This window comes from Corythoichthys intestinalis, chromosome 4 (genome assembly GCF_030265065.1).
Source record: "Corythoichthys intestinalis isolate RoL2023-P3 chromosome 4, ASM3026506v1, whole genome shotgun sequence".
Lineage (NCBI taxonomy): Eukaryota > Metazoa > Chordata > Actinopteri > Syngnathiformes > Syngnathidae > Corythoichthys > Corythoichthys intestinalis.
Genome location: NC_080398.1, coordinates 11,620,187 through 11,638,402, shown reverse-complemented (window position 1 = coordinate 11,638,402; position 18,216 = coordinate 11,620,187). Strand labels below are relative to the sequence as shown.

Here is an 18,216-nt window from a genome sequence, read left to right as displayed (position 1 = left end):
AGAAAGAAAAGAAACTGTGGCGCTGTCATGAATCGTCGTATTTCAAGCATGTTGTCGGATGTAGAAACAAATGGCGAGTAAAATTTTACATCGGATGTCGAAAAGATCGTGTGTCAAAATTATCGTATGTCGAGGTTCAGCTGTAAATGTAATATTTACATGTGTGGAAAAGTTCCCTTTGTCGTCATTGTATTTAATTTAGCCTGCACCACAGTCGCACCACTTATCATGCTGTTATGCACCTTCCTTTAAAGATGCAAAATCAGCCTTGGCAATTTGTCTCAGGATTGATAAATAACATTGTGTGGTTAATTAATCTTATTCACACTCCTCCCACAGCAACAAAAAATATCTGAGCTACAATTTACCACTACTACTAATAATAATATTAACAGTAAAACTTATTATTTGCTTGTAAACCAGTCATACATTGTCTAGTACAATGTTGTTTTCAGTCCTGCCATGATCAGCAGGTACCATATGTTTGTCTCATTTGCTGTCTGTGTGATTGATCTTCTGTGAGGCGACTATGCGTGATGCATTCCAGAGCAACTCGGGAAAAAATGTTTTGAATTTACAAAGAATTGAATCGTTTTAATGGCTGTAAAAGCGTGTCGGGGATAGAGAGCACACTGGGGTCCGGGTGGTGGTGGAGTGTCTGTTCCTCTTCTCAACTGTGTCCCTGAGTGTTGGACCAACAGTGTTGGTGCATGTTTGCTGAGTGAATGAGAGACAGCTTGCTCGCTATCTGTGTTTCCAGCCTACCTCTCTAACTCCCAAGAGTGTTATTTCCAGCACTGATCACTCTCAGCAATGGCACACGCACGCACATACACAGACACACACATAGATTTTACAGACATTAGGCGCTCTATCGCCGCCTCCCAGTTCTCACCAAAGCCTAGATCAGTGTAATAAAACACCCAAGCCATTCATTTCTGGGTCCATTCAGCCTTTATTTATACTCAGTCATGTCTGGGCTTTTACCAGCTCTAGTGGAGCAGTTAGGTCCATGCAGCACGCGTTCCACTTTATCAGGGCACACACAGCCATAAGTAGACTGCTGTCTTATTGAACAATTGTGACACCCAAAAGGATAACAATGTTTGGCTCTAAATTAAATTTTCACTCATGTAATATTTTTCAAATTGATGAGAAGAGAGCAGCACAAAAACTGGCTTTAAAAAGCCTATTCATGTTTAACGCGTTCATTGTTTTCAGTTTAAACACTTCAAAGTCAACCTCAACTGCTGCAATATAGTGGAAGCCAAGTAAAAAGTGCTCATTACTGGTACTGTGCTAACCTCCTTTGTGTTGCCACCTGTGAGCGGTGCCCAGGAGAGTCTATAGACGATGATGTCATCTGATGAGTGATCCCAGCTGACCTGAAAGCTGTCTGAACTGACATCACTGGAACGGAAATGAAGAGGACCTGGAACAGGAGCTGCGGGATAAAGCTTACATTTATTCTTTTACATAAGGTGGAAAATACCCAGTTGACTTGAAGTTCCGCTCTGAGCCCCCAATTTGGCCAAATTCAAAATTGTCCTATATGCATGTGTGATACATCATTGTTCCTAAAATCTCAATTTTCTGGGGAAAAAAAATTTGAACAGGAGGGCATTAAAAAATAAATAAATAAATAAATAAATAAATTAACAGCAAAACCCTACCTGGAGGTGAGAGCACGCAAGAGCAGAATTACAGATGCAATGACTTTAACGAGATATTTTCACAAACTTACCTTGTTTCGATCCAAAAACTCAATGTCGAATGTATCACTGAGTGTCAAGACACAGCTGTGAATGGCCACAGCTGGATTTTTGGGGGATTTTATGGGTGAAACATGGTAATATAACAAGGGTCGCGATGCAGAAATCGCAAACATCAAGAAGTGGTCGAGATTTACTTTTTCATATATTTACCCTTTTGAATGTTTTTTTCAAATTTTCTTTCTTTGTATCGATTATTTATCATTTAACATATCAGGGAAAATGCGAAAGTAACAAAAAAAATACAATTTAGCGATCGTTATAAGGTATATATACGTGACTTTTACAGACGCCATTTTTTTTTCATTGTGACGTAATTTGTTTAAGAGTTTAAAATATGCGAGTGAATAATTTTTTTAAGTGTTTTTTTTTTTTTTTAAACAAAATATTAGACATCAATTAATGATTCTAAGCTAAAAATGAAAGACATTTTGAATAATAAATATAATTATTTTACTTGTTTTCATGGCTGGGTTGGAACAAAATCTGTAAACGGGGGTTCCCAGGGTAAAACAGGCAGATTAAAAAAAGTTCAGGGGCTTAATGCGCCACGAATCTGCTATGGCAGCATAAGGACATATTGTTCTATCAAACACAACAGTTGTTTTGGCTTAAAATACAGAAGTTTCTTTTCAAGAGGAGTGCAAGAGCAGAAACTGCTTTTTCAGTCTTGTCTGTGTTTTCCGCCATAAGCATTTGAAACATTTGAATGTTTTTTTTGTCATACATGTTGCAAATGATATTTGTGTATTTAAGCTCCCATCATAAAGAACCTGCAAGGCCTTTGCTTCACTGAACTAACTGATAAGAAAAACATTCTCATGTTCACAACTAAGGACTTCAGTAGTTTTTTCTCCACAAGTCCATTTCGTTCAACTGACTCAGCAAGGCAGTCTTGTCGCTTGTTGCTTAAGGGATATTTCGACCAATCAATAACCGTTAGTATGATTGAATAGTCAGGGACAGGGAAATGACCTTTTAATGTGCCGGGGCTATTAAGCTGAGGTGTAAATGAGGTGGGCATACTGCCAACATTTCAGAGGAAGCAGAGAGGGCAATAAAATTCAACACAGTTTGGCACTGAAAGAAAATGTCTCACCTTTGAACAGTATTGATACACCCTTTCATGGAAACTAATAATTAATTGAGATTGCCTCAGGTAATGAAAAACAACCGATTCTTATCACAAAATGAAGAGAACATTTATGTACTTCTGCTTGCAAATTGGTACTGGTCTATGATCCCAATAAAAAAATAAGAGAAACACGCTTGATGAGCAAGTAAAGCAGAATATCTACAAGTGTGGAATCCTCTGAGACTTCTCAACCTTCAGAAAATGACAAAAAAAATTCTGGTTCAGTACAAAGGTATTATACTTTTATATAAAATGAGTAATACATTAGTACATTAGTTCCAAAACTGTTCAAAAATCCTCTTAGGCTAAACCAAACTACTATTTCAGTATCAAGTTAACAGTTAAAAACAGTAAATAAAATACTCAAGTATCCATTCTGTATCAGACGCTTTAAACTACATTCAATTAAATGTTGTGAATCAACCGTTAAAGTTGTTAAAATTGCTCACGTTATTCCATAATTTCCCTTCTGTCTACTTTCGACATGTGAAAGTTTTAAAACAGTTTCATTATTTAAAGATAGATACAAGTCAAGATTTTGCCAATTTAGGAGTATTTTAGATAAAAAGGTAATTAATAATAGGTTCGCTACAACAGGGCCTTCCAGAGAAGTCTACTGCTTTAAGATGGCTGCTGTTTACTAACGCCAGCAAGTCTGTCATTTCGCATCTAGTTCTCTATACATATTCTAACGCCGCCGTCGTCTGTCATTTCGCATCTAGTTCTACATATATATGATATCTACCGTAGCATTATTGTGCCCATATGTTTGTAACAACTAGCAACTGGGCGTTGTTTGCAGCGGCTGTCGGCCGCAGTCAGGTATTATTGTTTTTTTTTCTATCTAGCGGCATGTGTTGAACATGATATTTACTCTCGGTCCGTTCCTCATTGCATCCCGAAGACCGCGCTGACTGTGTTTTAGATCCGCTTTACCTGGTATAACTCAATAATCGGAATTTGGATGTTTGTGAATCGTTCTCGAATCTTCCAAGGTCGAATCGCGAATAATCTAAGAATCGGAAATTTTGCACGCCCATACTACTTATTATTATGAACTTGTTGGCTGCCTTTGACGGTGCTACACGTTACATTCAATTTGACTGGGAGGGCTGGCAACGACTTTTGGACATCTAGCACCGTCAGTTGCATTGAAAGATGAGGATTCACAGCCAATCCTCCCAGTTTAAATGAATCTGATGTACAGTATAACGCTATCAATGGCAGGGAATGAGTTAAGAATTTTAGACTTCATTTTAATTTAATAAGTACATCAACTCTTGTGTGTCTACACATCCAGAAGCTGGCCATCAAAGTTCTGTTTCAATACTGTGACGAGATAAAAACGCTCTGTTGACTTTGGAGAGTGACAGGTGAATCAACCAAACATGTTTGATTTTAATTAGGCACGACCACCCAAAAATAGCTCCTGGGCCTTCCCGAAGTTTTAAAAAGCAACATATCATCCACAGCCATGAAGGAACATACGGTTGTTGGGGGGGGTTCAACCACAGAATGTGCAAATTTTTTATAATAAGGGCACCAGTGTTGTTTCCGTCAGCAATGACGATAACGAAAATATTTCGTCAACAAACACTTTTTCATCTGATTAGGCAAGAACAAGACAAAAATGCTCAATAGTTTGTGTAACATGTTCACAATGTGTGACATTTAATGTATAGTTAGCCTGCATCATAGCGGTGTCTGGTTGTGTCACTCATGACGGGCTGCCATGACCCTTTCCCAGCTCACCAGTTTGTCGTCTCCAGCCTCTATGCAGGCTTGCACACCCAGAAAGATTTGTTTGTTTTTTTGGCCAGAGAGAATATGCAATGTTGCTTTAGCCTTTAAATGTAACTCAAAGCGTTAGCATAGCATCCGCATTTTTTTAAAAACAGTTCGTGGCGTCCAGGTTGCCTGGCTCGGCCAGACTGTTCTCCCTGTATTTTTCAAACACTGAGAGAAAAGTCTGGGAACCAGCCCATTAACGGCCTCTCGAGCAGGTACAAAATCAATCGACAAATCAGATTCGTTTATTTGCGTGATGTGTTCTTAACGAGCAACGTCACTCTTGCGCGTCGGAAGTCGTCTCCACAACAACACAGATGGTGAACAGGAGAGCCGAGAATATGTTCCAATCCACGGTAAAATCAGTTTTAAAATACCAAAAACACATCGACACGAGTCATTGACAACAGTCTGTCTTGCGCTAGCCATGTTGAATAAACTCCGCTCTCCTCGTATGTTCACGTCCGCGCGCAAGTCCCTCGTCCTGCGCTCGTCGTTTTACTAACGTCACGTCGCTGATTGGTCCACTCCGCTGTCTGTTTGCTGTGGCTTGTTCCGCCCTGGAAATTGTATCCGCTGAATGGTGGCCAGACTCAATAGCTGGAACAGCGGTGAGTCTGGTGTACCAGGCAAGCGTCCAGGTGGCTATGATTAATTGAAAATAATGTACTATTTTCCTGCTGAGCGTGTATAATCACCAAGTTGGCGTTGTCCTTGTAGACGCTACAATATGTGCTCATTTGTCAATGTTAATTTGAAAAAGTTGGAAACCTTTATTGATTTGTTTTTGAAGTAATTTTTTAAAATTTTACAAATTAGTCTTGAGTTTTCGTGAACAAAAACTAGAGGAAAACAAACACATTTTGAGATGACTAAAATATGACGAACACTAATAACTATTATCATCCAAAAGACTAATACTAAGACAAAAATTAAAAGGCCTGCCAAAAACAACACTGAAGGGCACTATCTAATGCAATGTCTTCAGGAAAAAGTTTGATCATTTTCTAAAATCAGTGAGCCCTGTTGCTATGACAATGTATGTTTTTGATGTTGATGGCTGATGAGAAAAGCCAGTTGTAGTGCTCACAGTTGTCCACTCATAACCACAAATAAACGCAACAGGCAATTTTAAACAACAACAACAAAAAAAGCCTTACTTGTAGTGAATCCATCAGTGAGTGGATCTGATTGGCCTTCATCATAAAGAGCAAATAGAGCCACTGAGTACTCCATCAGGGATGTCAGTCCACTGAGGTCATAAGAACTCACGGGACCAACTTCCACCTGAAAAACATCCAAGCTCCGTGATTAAACCTTAAATACCAATTCTGCTTGCTCCGGTAGATTTTGTCAAGGAAGATTTTTAAAGAACTAGTAGTGATGTGCTGCTTTATATGCTGTAGTTACATAATTTCTACCAGTATTAAAGTGCAAAAATAATAATTTTAGTAATATTCTTTAAAAATTACAGGTATAAACTAAGCAGAATAAGGACAACTTTGACACACACACCTCCTCAGTGACTCGCCCATCTGACTTAACCCACATGATTCGATAACCAGTAACTCCACTGGCAGCTGGGTCCCAGCTGATGCGTGCCGAGTTGTGAGTGATGTCAGAGAACTGGAGGTTCCTAGGTGCGCTCAGTGGTACTGACCAGAGAGAGTGACAATGGCGAATAAATGAATATGTTGACAATACACTCACTGGACATTTGAATAGTAGCAGCGTGACAATACATCGATTATTAGATTCATCGAGATTGGACACATGACGATTCGATTACAATACATAAATGTTAACAATGATGATTTTTCTCTAATAACTTAATGAAAGCCGCTGATAGCCGAACGAAATTCAAGACACGTCGTCTGCCGCCCGGACACCTTAAGGGACGCACAAGGTGAGGATGGCTGGAGCCGAAGTTACAGAGCGAGAGATTTGCTCCTGTACATAAAGACTCAAAAATGAATTTGTGTTTGAGACAGTCAAGCACCTCTTCCGTGTGCAAGTTATTTTTCAGAGCGAGAGGGGAGGAGAGATGGTTCGCTGCTCCTTGCCTTTCAGTTGTCCAGGAGTAGGTTCAAGTATTGAATGGAAAATGTCCCTAGTATGTTGCTAAGTCCCGTGTGTGTCTATAAGAGGTGAGTACACGAACCCTCATGTACCGTTTAACCTCTATTGTTGTTGTTTTTGAGATGTTACCAGTTAGCGCTGAGCGCTATTCTAATTAGCGAATTTGCTAACGTGTATTTCCATGTCCATTTGTGCATTGTTTGGTGGTGTACAAAAGTTACTCTAGATACAGAATGTGTAAAACCAGTAAAGTGGTAACACTACAAACATGCGAAATAGTATAGAAATCTGTGAAAACACAGTATTTTGGTTAAAAGAAGTTTTATTTCTAAAGGCACATGTTTGTTTCCAGAAAACGTGGAATTCATTACCAGCGTAAATGTTATTGTATTGTTGAGAGAAATAAGTACTGCCTTTGAAACAGCTAATGTTTTTGCACCTTCTTGTTAAAAAAAGCAGCTTAAGGTCAGCTTTGTGTTGTATAGGCATGTTTCCATTGTTCCTGCTGAATCATTAGGCGATTGGAAATAAAACGTAACGGACATAAATTTATTTGGCTGCTTTAATTAATTAATATTGGCAGATATACGTTGCTTAAAAGTATGGAATTAGCCGCAAAGTAAGAAAAAAACAAATCATGAAAGGTAGGAGGGAAAGATGCATCCCAAATCATGATAATCGAATCTACCGTGAAGATCGTTCAATAATCGAATCGTAGCACCCTAAATCAAAATCGAATCAAATCGTGGGGTTGCTTAGATGGCACACCCCTAATGAATAGATACTGCTATAGTTTGATGTTATCCAATAAAATCTCAAAATGTTAGCCTGTACAAAGAAAATTAAGTCCATTTTGGTGGACTCAGTTGGACAGGTATTATGTAACGGATGAGTGTGTCATACATAAATCATTATTTTATTTATAATCCCATGAGGAGGACTACAGTGTATGGTATGTAACACTTACAGGTCGTTTCCTGGTTTGTAATAGGGTCGCTGGCCTCATCTCCGTACATAGCATAAACAGTGACAGTATACTCAGTGTGGGGGCTCAGACCATCGAGATTCAGCTCCTTCACTGCTTTTGACACTTTGATCTGCAAGCAAAACAAAGACAAATTCAACAAAAATCATAAAACTGGTCTTCGTGTGATTGAAAATGTTTTTTTTTACAATGCAAACATTTTTTTGCTTCACATTTGTTTTAAACATTACCTCTTTCTCGCCCAAGTCTCCGTTATCTGTGAGTGGTGCATAAAGCAACATGTATCCTGACGCCCCCTTCACACTGTCCCATCTTGCTTTCATGCTGTTGTGAGTCACCTCTAACAGCTGGAGGCCTGTCACAGTGGGAAGAGCCACTGCAAATGCATAGGACCACACACAGTGTAAAACAGCAAGAACAAAAAAAATATAACAAATACTGCAAATGTAAGATATGACTGTGCTGAGTTGCAACTAGCAAAGGCAAGTTAGGCAACTGCATTTGGCACTAAAAAACAATAACTTTTAATTGCCCACAAAAAGAATGACCTCATCAAAAGGTGTTTCAACAACATAGTTGGCTGTTGTAAGCATATCATGTAAAATATGCAAGGTTTATTTTGCAATTTTTACTAGTTGACATCTGATTTGCTTAATACTGTCCTGTATGAATACAATTAATCACTTGTTTGTATTGTGTTTCACAAAGCAGAACCAGAAAGACATACAGTGGGGCAAATAAGTATTTAGTCAACCACTAATTGTGCAAGTTCTCTCATTTGAAAATATTGGAGAGGCCTGTAATTGTCAACATGGGTAAACCTCAACCATGAGAGACAGAATGTGGGAAAAAAACAGACAATCACATTGTTTGATTTTTAAAGAATTTATTTGCAAATCATGGTGGAAAATAAGTATTAGGTCAATACCAAAAGTTCATCTAAATAGTTTGTTATGTACCCTTTGTTGGCAATAACAGAGGCCAAACGTTTTCTGTAACTCTTCACAAGCTTTTCACACACTTTTGCTGGTATTGTGGCCCATTCCTCCATGCAGATCTTCCCTAGGGCAGTGATGTTTTGGGGCTGTCGTTGGGCAACATGGACTTTCAACTCCCTCCGCAGATTTTCTATGGGGTTGAGATCTGGAGACTGGCTAGGCCACTGCAGGACCTTGAAATGCTTCTTACGAAGCCACTCCTTTGTGTGTTTGGGATCATTGTCATGCTGAAAGACCCAGCCACGTCTCATCTTCAATGCCCTTGCTGATGGAAGGAGATTTTCACTCAAAATCTATCGGTACATGGCCCCATTCATTCTTTCCTTTACACAGATCAGTCGTCCTGGTCCCTTTGCAGAAAAACAGCCCCAAAGCATGATGTTTCCACCCCCATGCTTCACAGTGGGTATGGTGTTCTTCAGATGCAATTCAGTATACTTTCTCCTCCAAACACGAGAACCTGCGTTTCTACCAAAAAGTTCAATTTTGGTTTCATCTGACCATAACACATTCTCCCAGTCCTCTTCTGGATCATCCAAATGCTCTCTAGCGCACCGCAGACGGGCCTGGACGTGCACTTTCTTCAGCAGGGGGACACGTCCGGCAGTGCAGGATTTGAGTCCCTGGCGACACATTGTGTTACTGATTGTAGCCTTTCTTACTGTGGTCCCAGCTGTCTGTAGGTCATTCACTAGGTCCCCCAGTGTGGTTCTGGGATTTTTGCTCACCGTTCTTGTTATCATTTTGACACCACGGAGTGAGATATTGCATGGAGCCCCAGACAGAAGTAGATTATCAGTGGTCTTGTATGTCTGCCATTTTCTAATAATTGCTCCCACAGTTGATTTCTTTACACCACGCGTTTCACCTATTGCCGATTCAGTCTTCCCAGCCTGGTGCAGCTCTACAATTTTGTCTCTGGTGTCCTTCAACAGCTCTTTGGTCTTGGCCATAATGGAGTTTGGAGTGTGACTGACTGAGGGTTGTGGACAGGTGTCTTTTATACCGATAATGAGTTAAAACAGGTTAGACATCGTTAGACCTTGTTAGAAGAAGTTAGACCTCTTTGACAGCCAGAAATCTTGCTTGTTTGTAGGTGACCAAATACTTATTTTTCACTCTAATTTGGAAATAAGTTCTTTAAAAATCAAACAATGTGATTTTCTGTTTTTTTTTTCCCACATTCTCTCTCATGGTTGAGGTTTACCCATGTTGTCAATTACAGGCCTCTCTAATTTTTTCAAGTAGGAGAACTTGCACAATTGGTGGTTGACTAAATACTTATTTGCCCCACTGTATGTATATAAAGAACGCCACACTGTAAAACATAATTTACTTTTGCTTTGCCTAGAGACGAAACCTATGAACCGTTTATTGCAGTACTAAACTTGTGATGTCACATGTTTGTATGAGGCTGCCGCAAAAGCAGGCGTGTGCATAAACACTTACGGGTTGTTTCATAACCTCTTAGTGGTTCACTGGCCTCGTTTTCATTCACTGCAAACACGGACAGCTGGTATTCGGTCTGTGAGTTGAGATGCTGCAACACCACGGAGTTGTCGCGGCCGTCTACAACAGACTGTGGTGCGTAGAAGAGGTGTGAAGAGAAACAGTTGAGACCAGGGAGCAGATGGTCGAGGAAAAGTGGGGAAATGAATGTTGGGACACGACAATAAAATAATAACACACAGTGATGAGATTGAGTGAAGAAGGAAACAATGTTTTTCATTCATTGGGATCCAGATGTTGGCAAATCTTATGAAATGCTGCCTTTTGCCCTTTTGGAACGAATTTTGGATACACTCTGCTAAAAAGCAGTTTATTCGAGTAACGTCTCCTCACTTGAAGAACTAATAGGTTGCTGTTAAATCATGCAAGCATAAGATTGAAGAGTTTCTCAGTCCAAAGGAGCAAGAAAACTCAAACTGTCTGAAAGCCCTTCCTAATGTGCCTAACCTTGTCGACTGAAAAATCTACTTTTGGGAAGATGACATGAAAATAAATGGATCAGTTAATATGTTTAAACCATGGCCCATTGTTCCTTAAAAACATAGTTTACTGATATGTGGAAAAACATCTTTTCTAAGCATGCAAACACAGTATGCACAATACGCTTTTGGGACATCCAGCCTTTTCACCCTAGAGTAAAAAAATAATTAAAATGTGAATAAATCGTCAAATTATTCACAGCACCTTTGAAATTCCCACCTATTTAATAATATTTTATATGAGATTTTGTTCTGTTCTGTATCAACCCAAAGTTGTTGTTGGATGAAATTGAGATTGGGGCTCCCAAATTTTCCAACACAGAACTCATTCAAGAATTTTGAGCACAACAGCAAATTATGCTCGAAAAGTAAAAGGCCTAATTCTCACTTTTCCCATAGTAATAGAAGCATAGATTCATCGACACTTGCAGTACGTATTTATGGAATGTATACCAGACTGACTGACACTTTACCTCCTGGGGTTGTCCCCCATTAACAGGAAAATAGACCACTCTGTATTTCTCTACATTTCCAGGGGAGTGATGCCATCTAACTCGAAAGCTCCTAGCTGTGACCTCTGATGTCACCAAGTCTGACGGTGGTCCAATACTTTCTGGTGGATGTTCTGAAAAAGACAAATTTGACACACTAAATCAGTGGAATTATTAGAGTAGAACATGAAAGCATCATTATTTGTACATGAATTTGTTTCTTACAGGAGCAAGATACAGGATTATGAGTAAAGGAACAAGACATAATTTGGCTGTCCTGTTCCTGCCGACTTAGGCTAAAAAAAAAATTCAATGAGCTTTTACCAGTGTTGTCACTATGGATGGGAATTGATACGATTTTTACGACTCCGATTCCCTTATCGATATTGCTTAACGATTCGATTCTTTATCTATTCTCTTATTGATTCTAATTTGGGGAAAAAGAAGGACAAACGGTTTGATTGGCATTGAGTTTATTTAATCAGAAGTCACAACCTTACAAACTCACAACGAGGTCAAAAGAGGCCCAAAGTCTCAATGTTAACTGTGGAAATAATTGGCAAATACACAAGAATGTGTAACATTTTACTGAAACATTTTTCTAATATATATATTTTTTAATTGGTATATATTGGCATATAGGTTGTTGTTCTGCCTTTGGCAATATGTGTTAATGTGTATTATTTACCATTATATTGAAATGCATGCCTTTTAGTTTTTAGTGTGCTTTCACGCTCAAGTGGGGGCGCCCTTGCGCTTACTCACGCGAAGAAGAACGCACACACGTGAAGAAGAGCGCGCTTACACGCGAAGAAGTGCAGCTACAAAGCATCCAAGCGAGTGAGCGAGTTAGTGAGAGAGGGAAAAACTGCTACGAGCCTAGTCTTTGTTAATGTTTGTAAAATATCTACAGAGGCAACGCCTTTATGTATCATCTTTTGTGTTGTTGTTGTGTGTTTCCACTTGCGATCAGACAATTAAATCCAGTTGCGGAGTGGTTTGAATCATGTGCTAATGCTAGCGAATGCATGCTAACCGTTTGTGTTATTAATGTATTAGCAGCTAATCATCGCTGATTTACGTTGATGCGAACCTGTTTATTTTTGGGGACGAAATTGATTTGTTTCATTTTTATTTTTAGTTTCACTCTTCAAGTGATGGTGTCATATCGACGGCTGAATAAAGTCAGCATATTATACCAACGTCTTCTGCATCTTCGTTTAGGAGTTTAGGTCGCGTATAGCCAGGACAGAGTCTTAGCGTCTTGGTGAGGACAGTACAGTCGTATTCCCTTAGGACGCAGTTATCTCCACATTGCAGTGACTGCAAGTCGCTTTGTCATAATTTTTCCAGGTGAAGTGAAGACACACTTTCGAGCGTTTGAACCTACGTGCTGTCATTGTTATGTTTACGGTTGCAATGCTCGTGCTAAACCATCGTAACCTTTCATTTTCACCCTCTTTCCTGATGAAGTGTAGCCAAACTTTGGAGCTAGTGGTTCTTGGCGCCATGCTAGTTTGATGCGTCTGGACAACAAGACACGTAAAGTCACATAATGATGCAATGCGCGTCTTTAGGAATCGTTAAAGGGATCGTTAAGGCTTTTTCATTGTGATGTCCAGGCCTCGAAACACTAGAAACTGGTTCGGAATCAGAATCGGAGTTCGATTCCCATCCCTAATTGTCACAGTGTTGTTACTGTAATCTGATTACTTTCAGAAATGAGTAATCAAACGCGTTCATTTAAAAAAAAAAAAAAAAACAGTAATCTGATTAAAGTTAGTTTCCTTAGTGTGTGTGTGTTACCATTTTGTTATTGCCTTATAATGTATGTAGAATGAAGAATATTGTAGTCATGTACGAAGAGCATTTTGAATAGAAAATGTTAGAAAGGTTCCCACTACGTGTTCCTTTCCTTGGTGACCGCTCATAGATCTTCCTGTTTTGGTCTTGAGTCACACTCGCTAAGTGTTTTGGGACTGATGTGTGCCAGTGCAGGTGCACATTCGAGCGAATTACAGCCACCTGTTGAGAATGAGACGTACGAGGGAATATTGATCTGTGTGCGTCCATGAATAAACGTCAGTATTCATCCTTCATTCTTGAGGGTTCCAGCAATAGATTGGAGCTATTATATTCACGGCCGTTCTGTAGCTTTGCCGTTCAACGGCAGGTAGTCGTTGCTCCCGCTCATCTTCGCAAAATCGGAGACCATTTTTTATATCATATTCGTGTTGCACATTTCTGCCGTGAGGTGACGTGTTCGTTCAGCATCTTTGTGATGTGTGGTAAGTCCGACTGAGTGTAAAGTGCTAAGTTACGCCACGTTTTATGGCCAAATTGACCGTGTGTGTACGGTGTACTTCCAGGTTATGCGTGCGCATCCGTGCCCGCCCCAACCTTTGTGTATATTGCACGGTGCAATTCATTGTTTGCTGTTGATTATTGTGCAATCAACTTGCATTGTTTTATATTGGCACTGATATGCTTTTAACCCTAACCCGAAATTCTGAATTTTTGATATTAGGCTTAATCTTCGAGTTAGCGTGGTTTAATTAGTCGGTGGCGTTGATTTAATCAAATTCCATGCGGTTTGTCAGTTATATGTTATTTTCAGGGGCTCCGAAGTGGCTAAGCTAGCGCAAGTCAATGGTGTTTGACATAAACTCCGTCGACTAATTAAACCACTGCTAACTCGAAGATTAAGCCTTATGTGAAAAATTCACATCTATCCCTTTAAATTCAATTATCGGAAAGTCATTTACAAGTGATGATATTTTTCTTTTGACATTCTTATGTTGAGGCAGCAAATGGAGAAATACTGGTAAAAAGTAACTCATAAATTACTCTTAGGTAACTTAGTTACTTTGATAATAAAGTAATCAGTAACATAACTAGATTACTTTTTGAGACGTAATCAGTAATTAAATTACTTTTTCAAGTCATCTGTGACAACAGAGGCTTTTACTTTAAAATGACATGCTGTATTATATGCAATTGGATTCCTGTTTGTTTCCGTACAGGATCTCAAGGATGATGACAAGGTTTCAACCCAAACAAAATATTCATTCTACAATTATATATTTCATTCTACAATTATATACATTTTTCTTTTTGAATACCAAATACTATTTAACCACAACAAAATATATTCCATATCATTTCTAATCGCTATAAACTACACAGATGCACTTCAATGAGTTTAATATAGTGCAAAAAACCTTTTCAGTATTTTTGTTCAACAAGTGAAATTATAAGTCTTTGATATCAATTCACTAGAGTGAATCATTCATGACTTTAATTTCTATAATTATGACAATCAAAGCTTCCAGCAAGGAATATCACCAAAGTTGCCAATTCTTTTTTAAATTATTGATATTAATTTCAATATTACCTGCTGTAGGTTTTGGCCTACTGTGTAATTTCAAATTAATCGTGATATGGTAATATGTGACTTTCAATTTTTCAATTAAACCACCAAATGATTGGATTTTCTATGGTCTTTATTACATCTGCATTAATTGCTAAACCTGTATTTCCATTGGTTTTAAATTACAATGGTACTCCTTGGTCCATTTATTGCTCCGTTATAGTTAGCCTGCAATTTACTTCATGCCTCATTGTCCACTTACGCTCCTTGATGTCCTTGTCTTGTTGCTCCACTTGTTCACACACTGTTCTGGTCAGTCCTTCTACAATGGAGCTCATAACATGAAAGTCAGCGACATTATATACATGAGAGTCATCTGGCTCTGAGGCGATGGAGCGCAGCTCATTCTCATCAGCATTCTTTACACCTGCAAAAGAAGAGGGAATACACGAAGGGATTTCAGTCTATTCTAATGGTGGGTACCTGCATGGGGCTGTAACGGGATGATTCACAACCCTTGTGTTCCTAATCTCACCAATAGCAAACAGCTCAACCCCAGCTTTTTGCAGGCTTTCTGCAGGAGGTATAACATCATCCTGAGACTTCCCATCGGTAATGAGGATCCCAATCTTAGGTACGCCAACACGGGCACCAGACTCAGGCTTGAAACAATTCTCTAAGATATAGGACAGTGCAAGCCCTAGGGAAAGACAAAAGGATAGAGGAGGAGCATACAGTATGTAAATGTTAACGGTGCAGGGTGAATGAATGAAAGATTCTATGGTGGTTTGTACAATGTATAACTGAAATGCAAACAAAATCACTGAAAGGAACAATTAATTGAATGGTAAATTGGTAAATTAAAAATTGCAACAATCCAAAAATAATTACCGGTGAGAGTATTTCCTCCTTTGTAAGGAAGGTTCTTGACAGCATCAATAACGGCTTCCTTGGTAGTGAACGCATTTAGGTGCCACTCTATCCTGGGATCACCACTATACTGAGCCAGACCTACAATCAAACACATACTTTTATACACACTTTAAAAGATCATAGGTAATTCAATAGGCATCAGTCAGTAGTCATACCGATCCTGGTCTTGTCAATGGCGACGTCAAAGGCGTTAACCAGGTTTTCAAGAAATATTCGCACCAGTCGGAAGTTGAGCCGACCAATACTCCAGGAACCATCTACCAGGATCACAATGTCTGCTATGGACTCCGTGTGACACACAAACTGGTCCACTGGAAAAATGAACAATACAAACTAAATAATTGAATGGTAATCATTTAAAGCTTGGACCTCAACTAATGATGCAAAACTCTACAAATGTTTGTCTGAATAGCTGATGTGAAGATTATGATATGTGGGGTTACGTGGTTCTTACATCTGTCCTTAACATACTTTATTTGAATGTCAAATTTGATTTACCTGAAAATTAAGTGTGTTTTCTTGAGCCCCAGAAGCAGTCATTTCCAGTTCCCAAAATCATTAATGGCTAATATTATTAGTAATAAAGAATAATCCAGATCAATCTGACCAAGGTAGCTAAACTATTTTTGCACAATCCCTTCCACTTAATTAAATATAAAAGAAGAGAGACAAACACATCAGATAATAAAAAAAAAAAACGATGGAATGAAAATCGAAATAAACAGATCTACTTTGTTTTATCTTCACCAAAAGCCAATCCAAAATGTATTTTTAAACCTCTTCCTAAGGAAAGGTGTTATTACTTACGGTGCTCAAACAACAGAGTTGCTGGTGAAGCTCAGGTGTCTAGTTGCTAATTGCACCACCTTTTCCCTCCACAGTGTGAACATTAATATATTTATATCCAATACTGAATAACAAAAGACAAATGGGCTTTCGATTGTATAGTGCACATGTACATATAGTGCTTTTCTACCTTGCAGGTACTCGAAATGAAGAATCAGGAGTGAACCATGTTTCAGTATCTTGCTAAAGGATATTTTAACATGTTCACCAAGGCAGAGGATTGAACCCAGACCAAGAGACGACTAACCTAGCTTTGAGCCATGCCGCGCCAAAAGGATAGTTACATTTATATTACATACTATGCCATGTATACAGTGCTATGAAAATGTATCTGAACCTTTTGTAATTTCTCACATTTCTGCATGAAATCACCATCAAATGTATCTGATCATTGTCAAAATCACACAGATGGGAAAAAAACAATGTTTTAACTAAAACCATCCAAAAATGTATAGGTTTTCATATTTTAATGAGGATGGTATGCAAAAAATGACAGACGGGGGAAAAATAAGTATGTGAACCATCACATTTAATATTTTGTGGCCCCCCTATTGGGAGCAACAACTTTAACCAGACGTTTCCTGTAGTTGCAGATCAGTGTGGCACATCGATCAGGACTAATCTGGGCCCATTCGTCTCTACAAAACTGTTGTAGTTTAGTCAGATTCCTGGGATGTCTGGCATGAATGACTTCAGGTCATGCCACAGAATTTCAGTGGGGTTCATGACTGGACTTTGCCACTCCAGAACGTGTATTTTGTTCTTCTGGAACCATTCTGAAGTTGATTTACTTCTGTGTTTTGGATTATTGTCTTGTTGCAGCATCCATCCCCCTTTTAGCTTCAACTGTCTCACAGACAGCCTCAGGTTTTCCTGCAAAACATCCTGATCAACTTTTGAATTTATTCTTCACTTAATGATTGCAAGTTGTCCAGGCCCTGAGGCAGAAAAACAGCCCCAAATCATGATGCTCCCTCTACCATGCTTAATGGTGGGGGTGAGGTGTTGATGTTGGTGAGCTGTTCCATTTTTCCTCCACACATGACGTTGTGTGTTAATCCTAAACTATTCAAGTTTGGTTTTATCAGTCCACAAAATATTTTGCTAAAACGTCTGTGGAGTGTCCATATGCTTTTTTGCGAACATTAAACGAGCAAAAATGTTTTTTAGACAACTGTGGCTTCCTCCGTGGAGTCCTCCCATAAAGACCATTCTTGGTCATAGTTTTACAAATAGTTGATGTGTGCACAGAGATATTGGACTGTGCCAGTGATTTCTGAAAGTCTTTAGCGGACACTCTTGTGCTCTATTTTACCTCTCTGAGTATTCTGCGCTGAACTCTTGGCATCATCTTTGGTGGACGGCCACTCCTTAGGAGAGAAGCAACAGTGCCAAACTCTCTCCATTTGGAGACAACTTCTCTGACTGTCGACTGATTAACATCCAGACTTTTAGAGATGGTATTGTATCCTTTCCCAGCTTTATAGAAATCAACAATCCTTGATCGCAGGTCTTCAGACAGCTCTTTTGACCGAGCCATGATGCGCATCAGACAATGCTTTTCATCAAAACATTTCTTAACATGTCTGTGTTTTATAGTGGGCAGGGCAGCTTTAAACCACTCATCAGTGATTGGGCACACACCTGACTTAAAATGTTTGGTAAAAATTGGTTTCAATTGCTATTTTAGTCTCCTTAGGCAGAGGGTTCTCTTACTTACTGTATTTTCCCCCTTCTGTCATTGTTTGCATGCTTCATTAAAATATGAAAACCTATAAATGTTTGGGTGGTTGTAATGAAAACAGACACTGCATTTTCATCTGTGTGATTT

The 18,216-nt window shown here is 39.0% G+C and overlaps 1 protein-coding gene across 1 annotated transcript in view; it reads right to left on the bottom strand.

The window, feature by feature from the left end:
* The window catches only part of col14a1a (collagen, type XIV, alpha 1a), a 219,102-nt gene that overhangs the window by 134,701 nt on the left and 66,185 nt on the right, over window positions 1–18,216 (bottom strand). The window contains exons 6-16 of the mRNA XM_057834300.1: window positions 15,695–15,850; window positions 15,498–15,617; window positions 15,142–15,306; window positions 14,869–15,033; window positions 11,219–11,370; window positions 10,207–10,336; window positions 7,990–8,135; window positions 7,742–7,871; window positions 6,211–6,350; window positions 5,856–5,982; window positions 1,305–1,444 (exon numbers count right to left, since the gene is read on the bottom strand). Of these exons, the coding sequence (XP_057690283.1) occupies window positions 1,305–1,444; window positions 5,856–5,982; window positions 6,211–6,350; window positions 7,742–7,871; window positions 7,990–8,135; window positions 10,207–10,336; window positions 11,219–11,370; window positions 14,869–15,033; window positions 15,142–15,306; window positions 15,498–15,617; window positions 15,695–15,850 (1,571 nt within the window). The remainder of the gene's footprint in view (window positions 1–1,304; window positions 1,445–5,855; window positions 5,983–6,210; window positions 6,351–7,741; window positions 7,872–7,989; window positions 8,136–10,206; window positions 10,337–11,218; window positions 11,371–14,868; window positions 15,034–15,141; window positions 15,307–15,497; window positions 15,618–15,694; window positions 15,851–18,216) is intronic.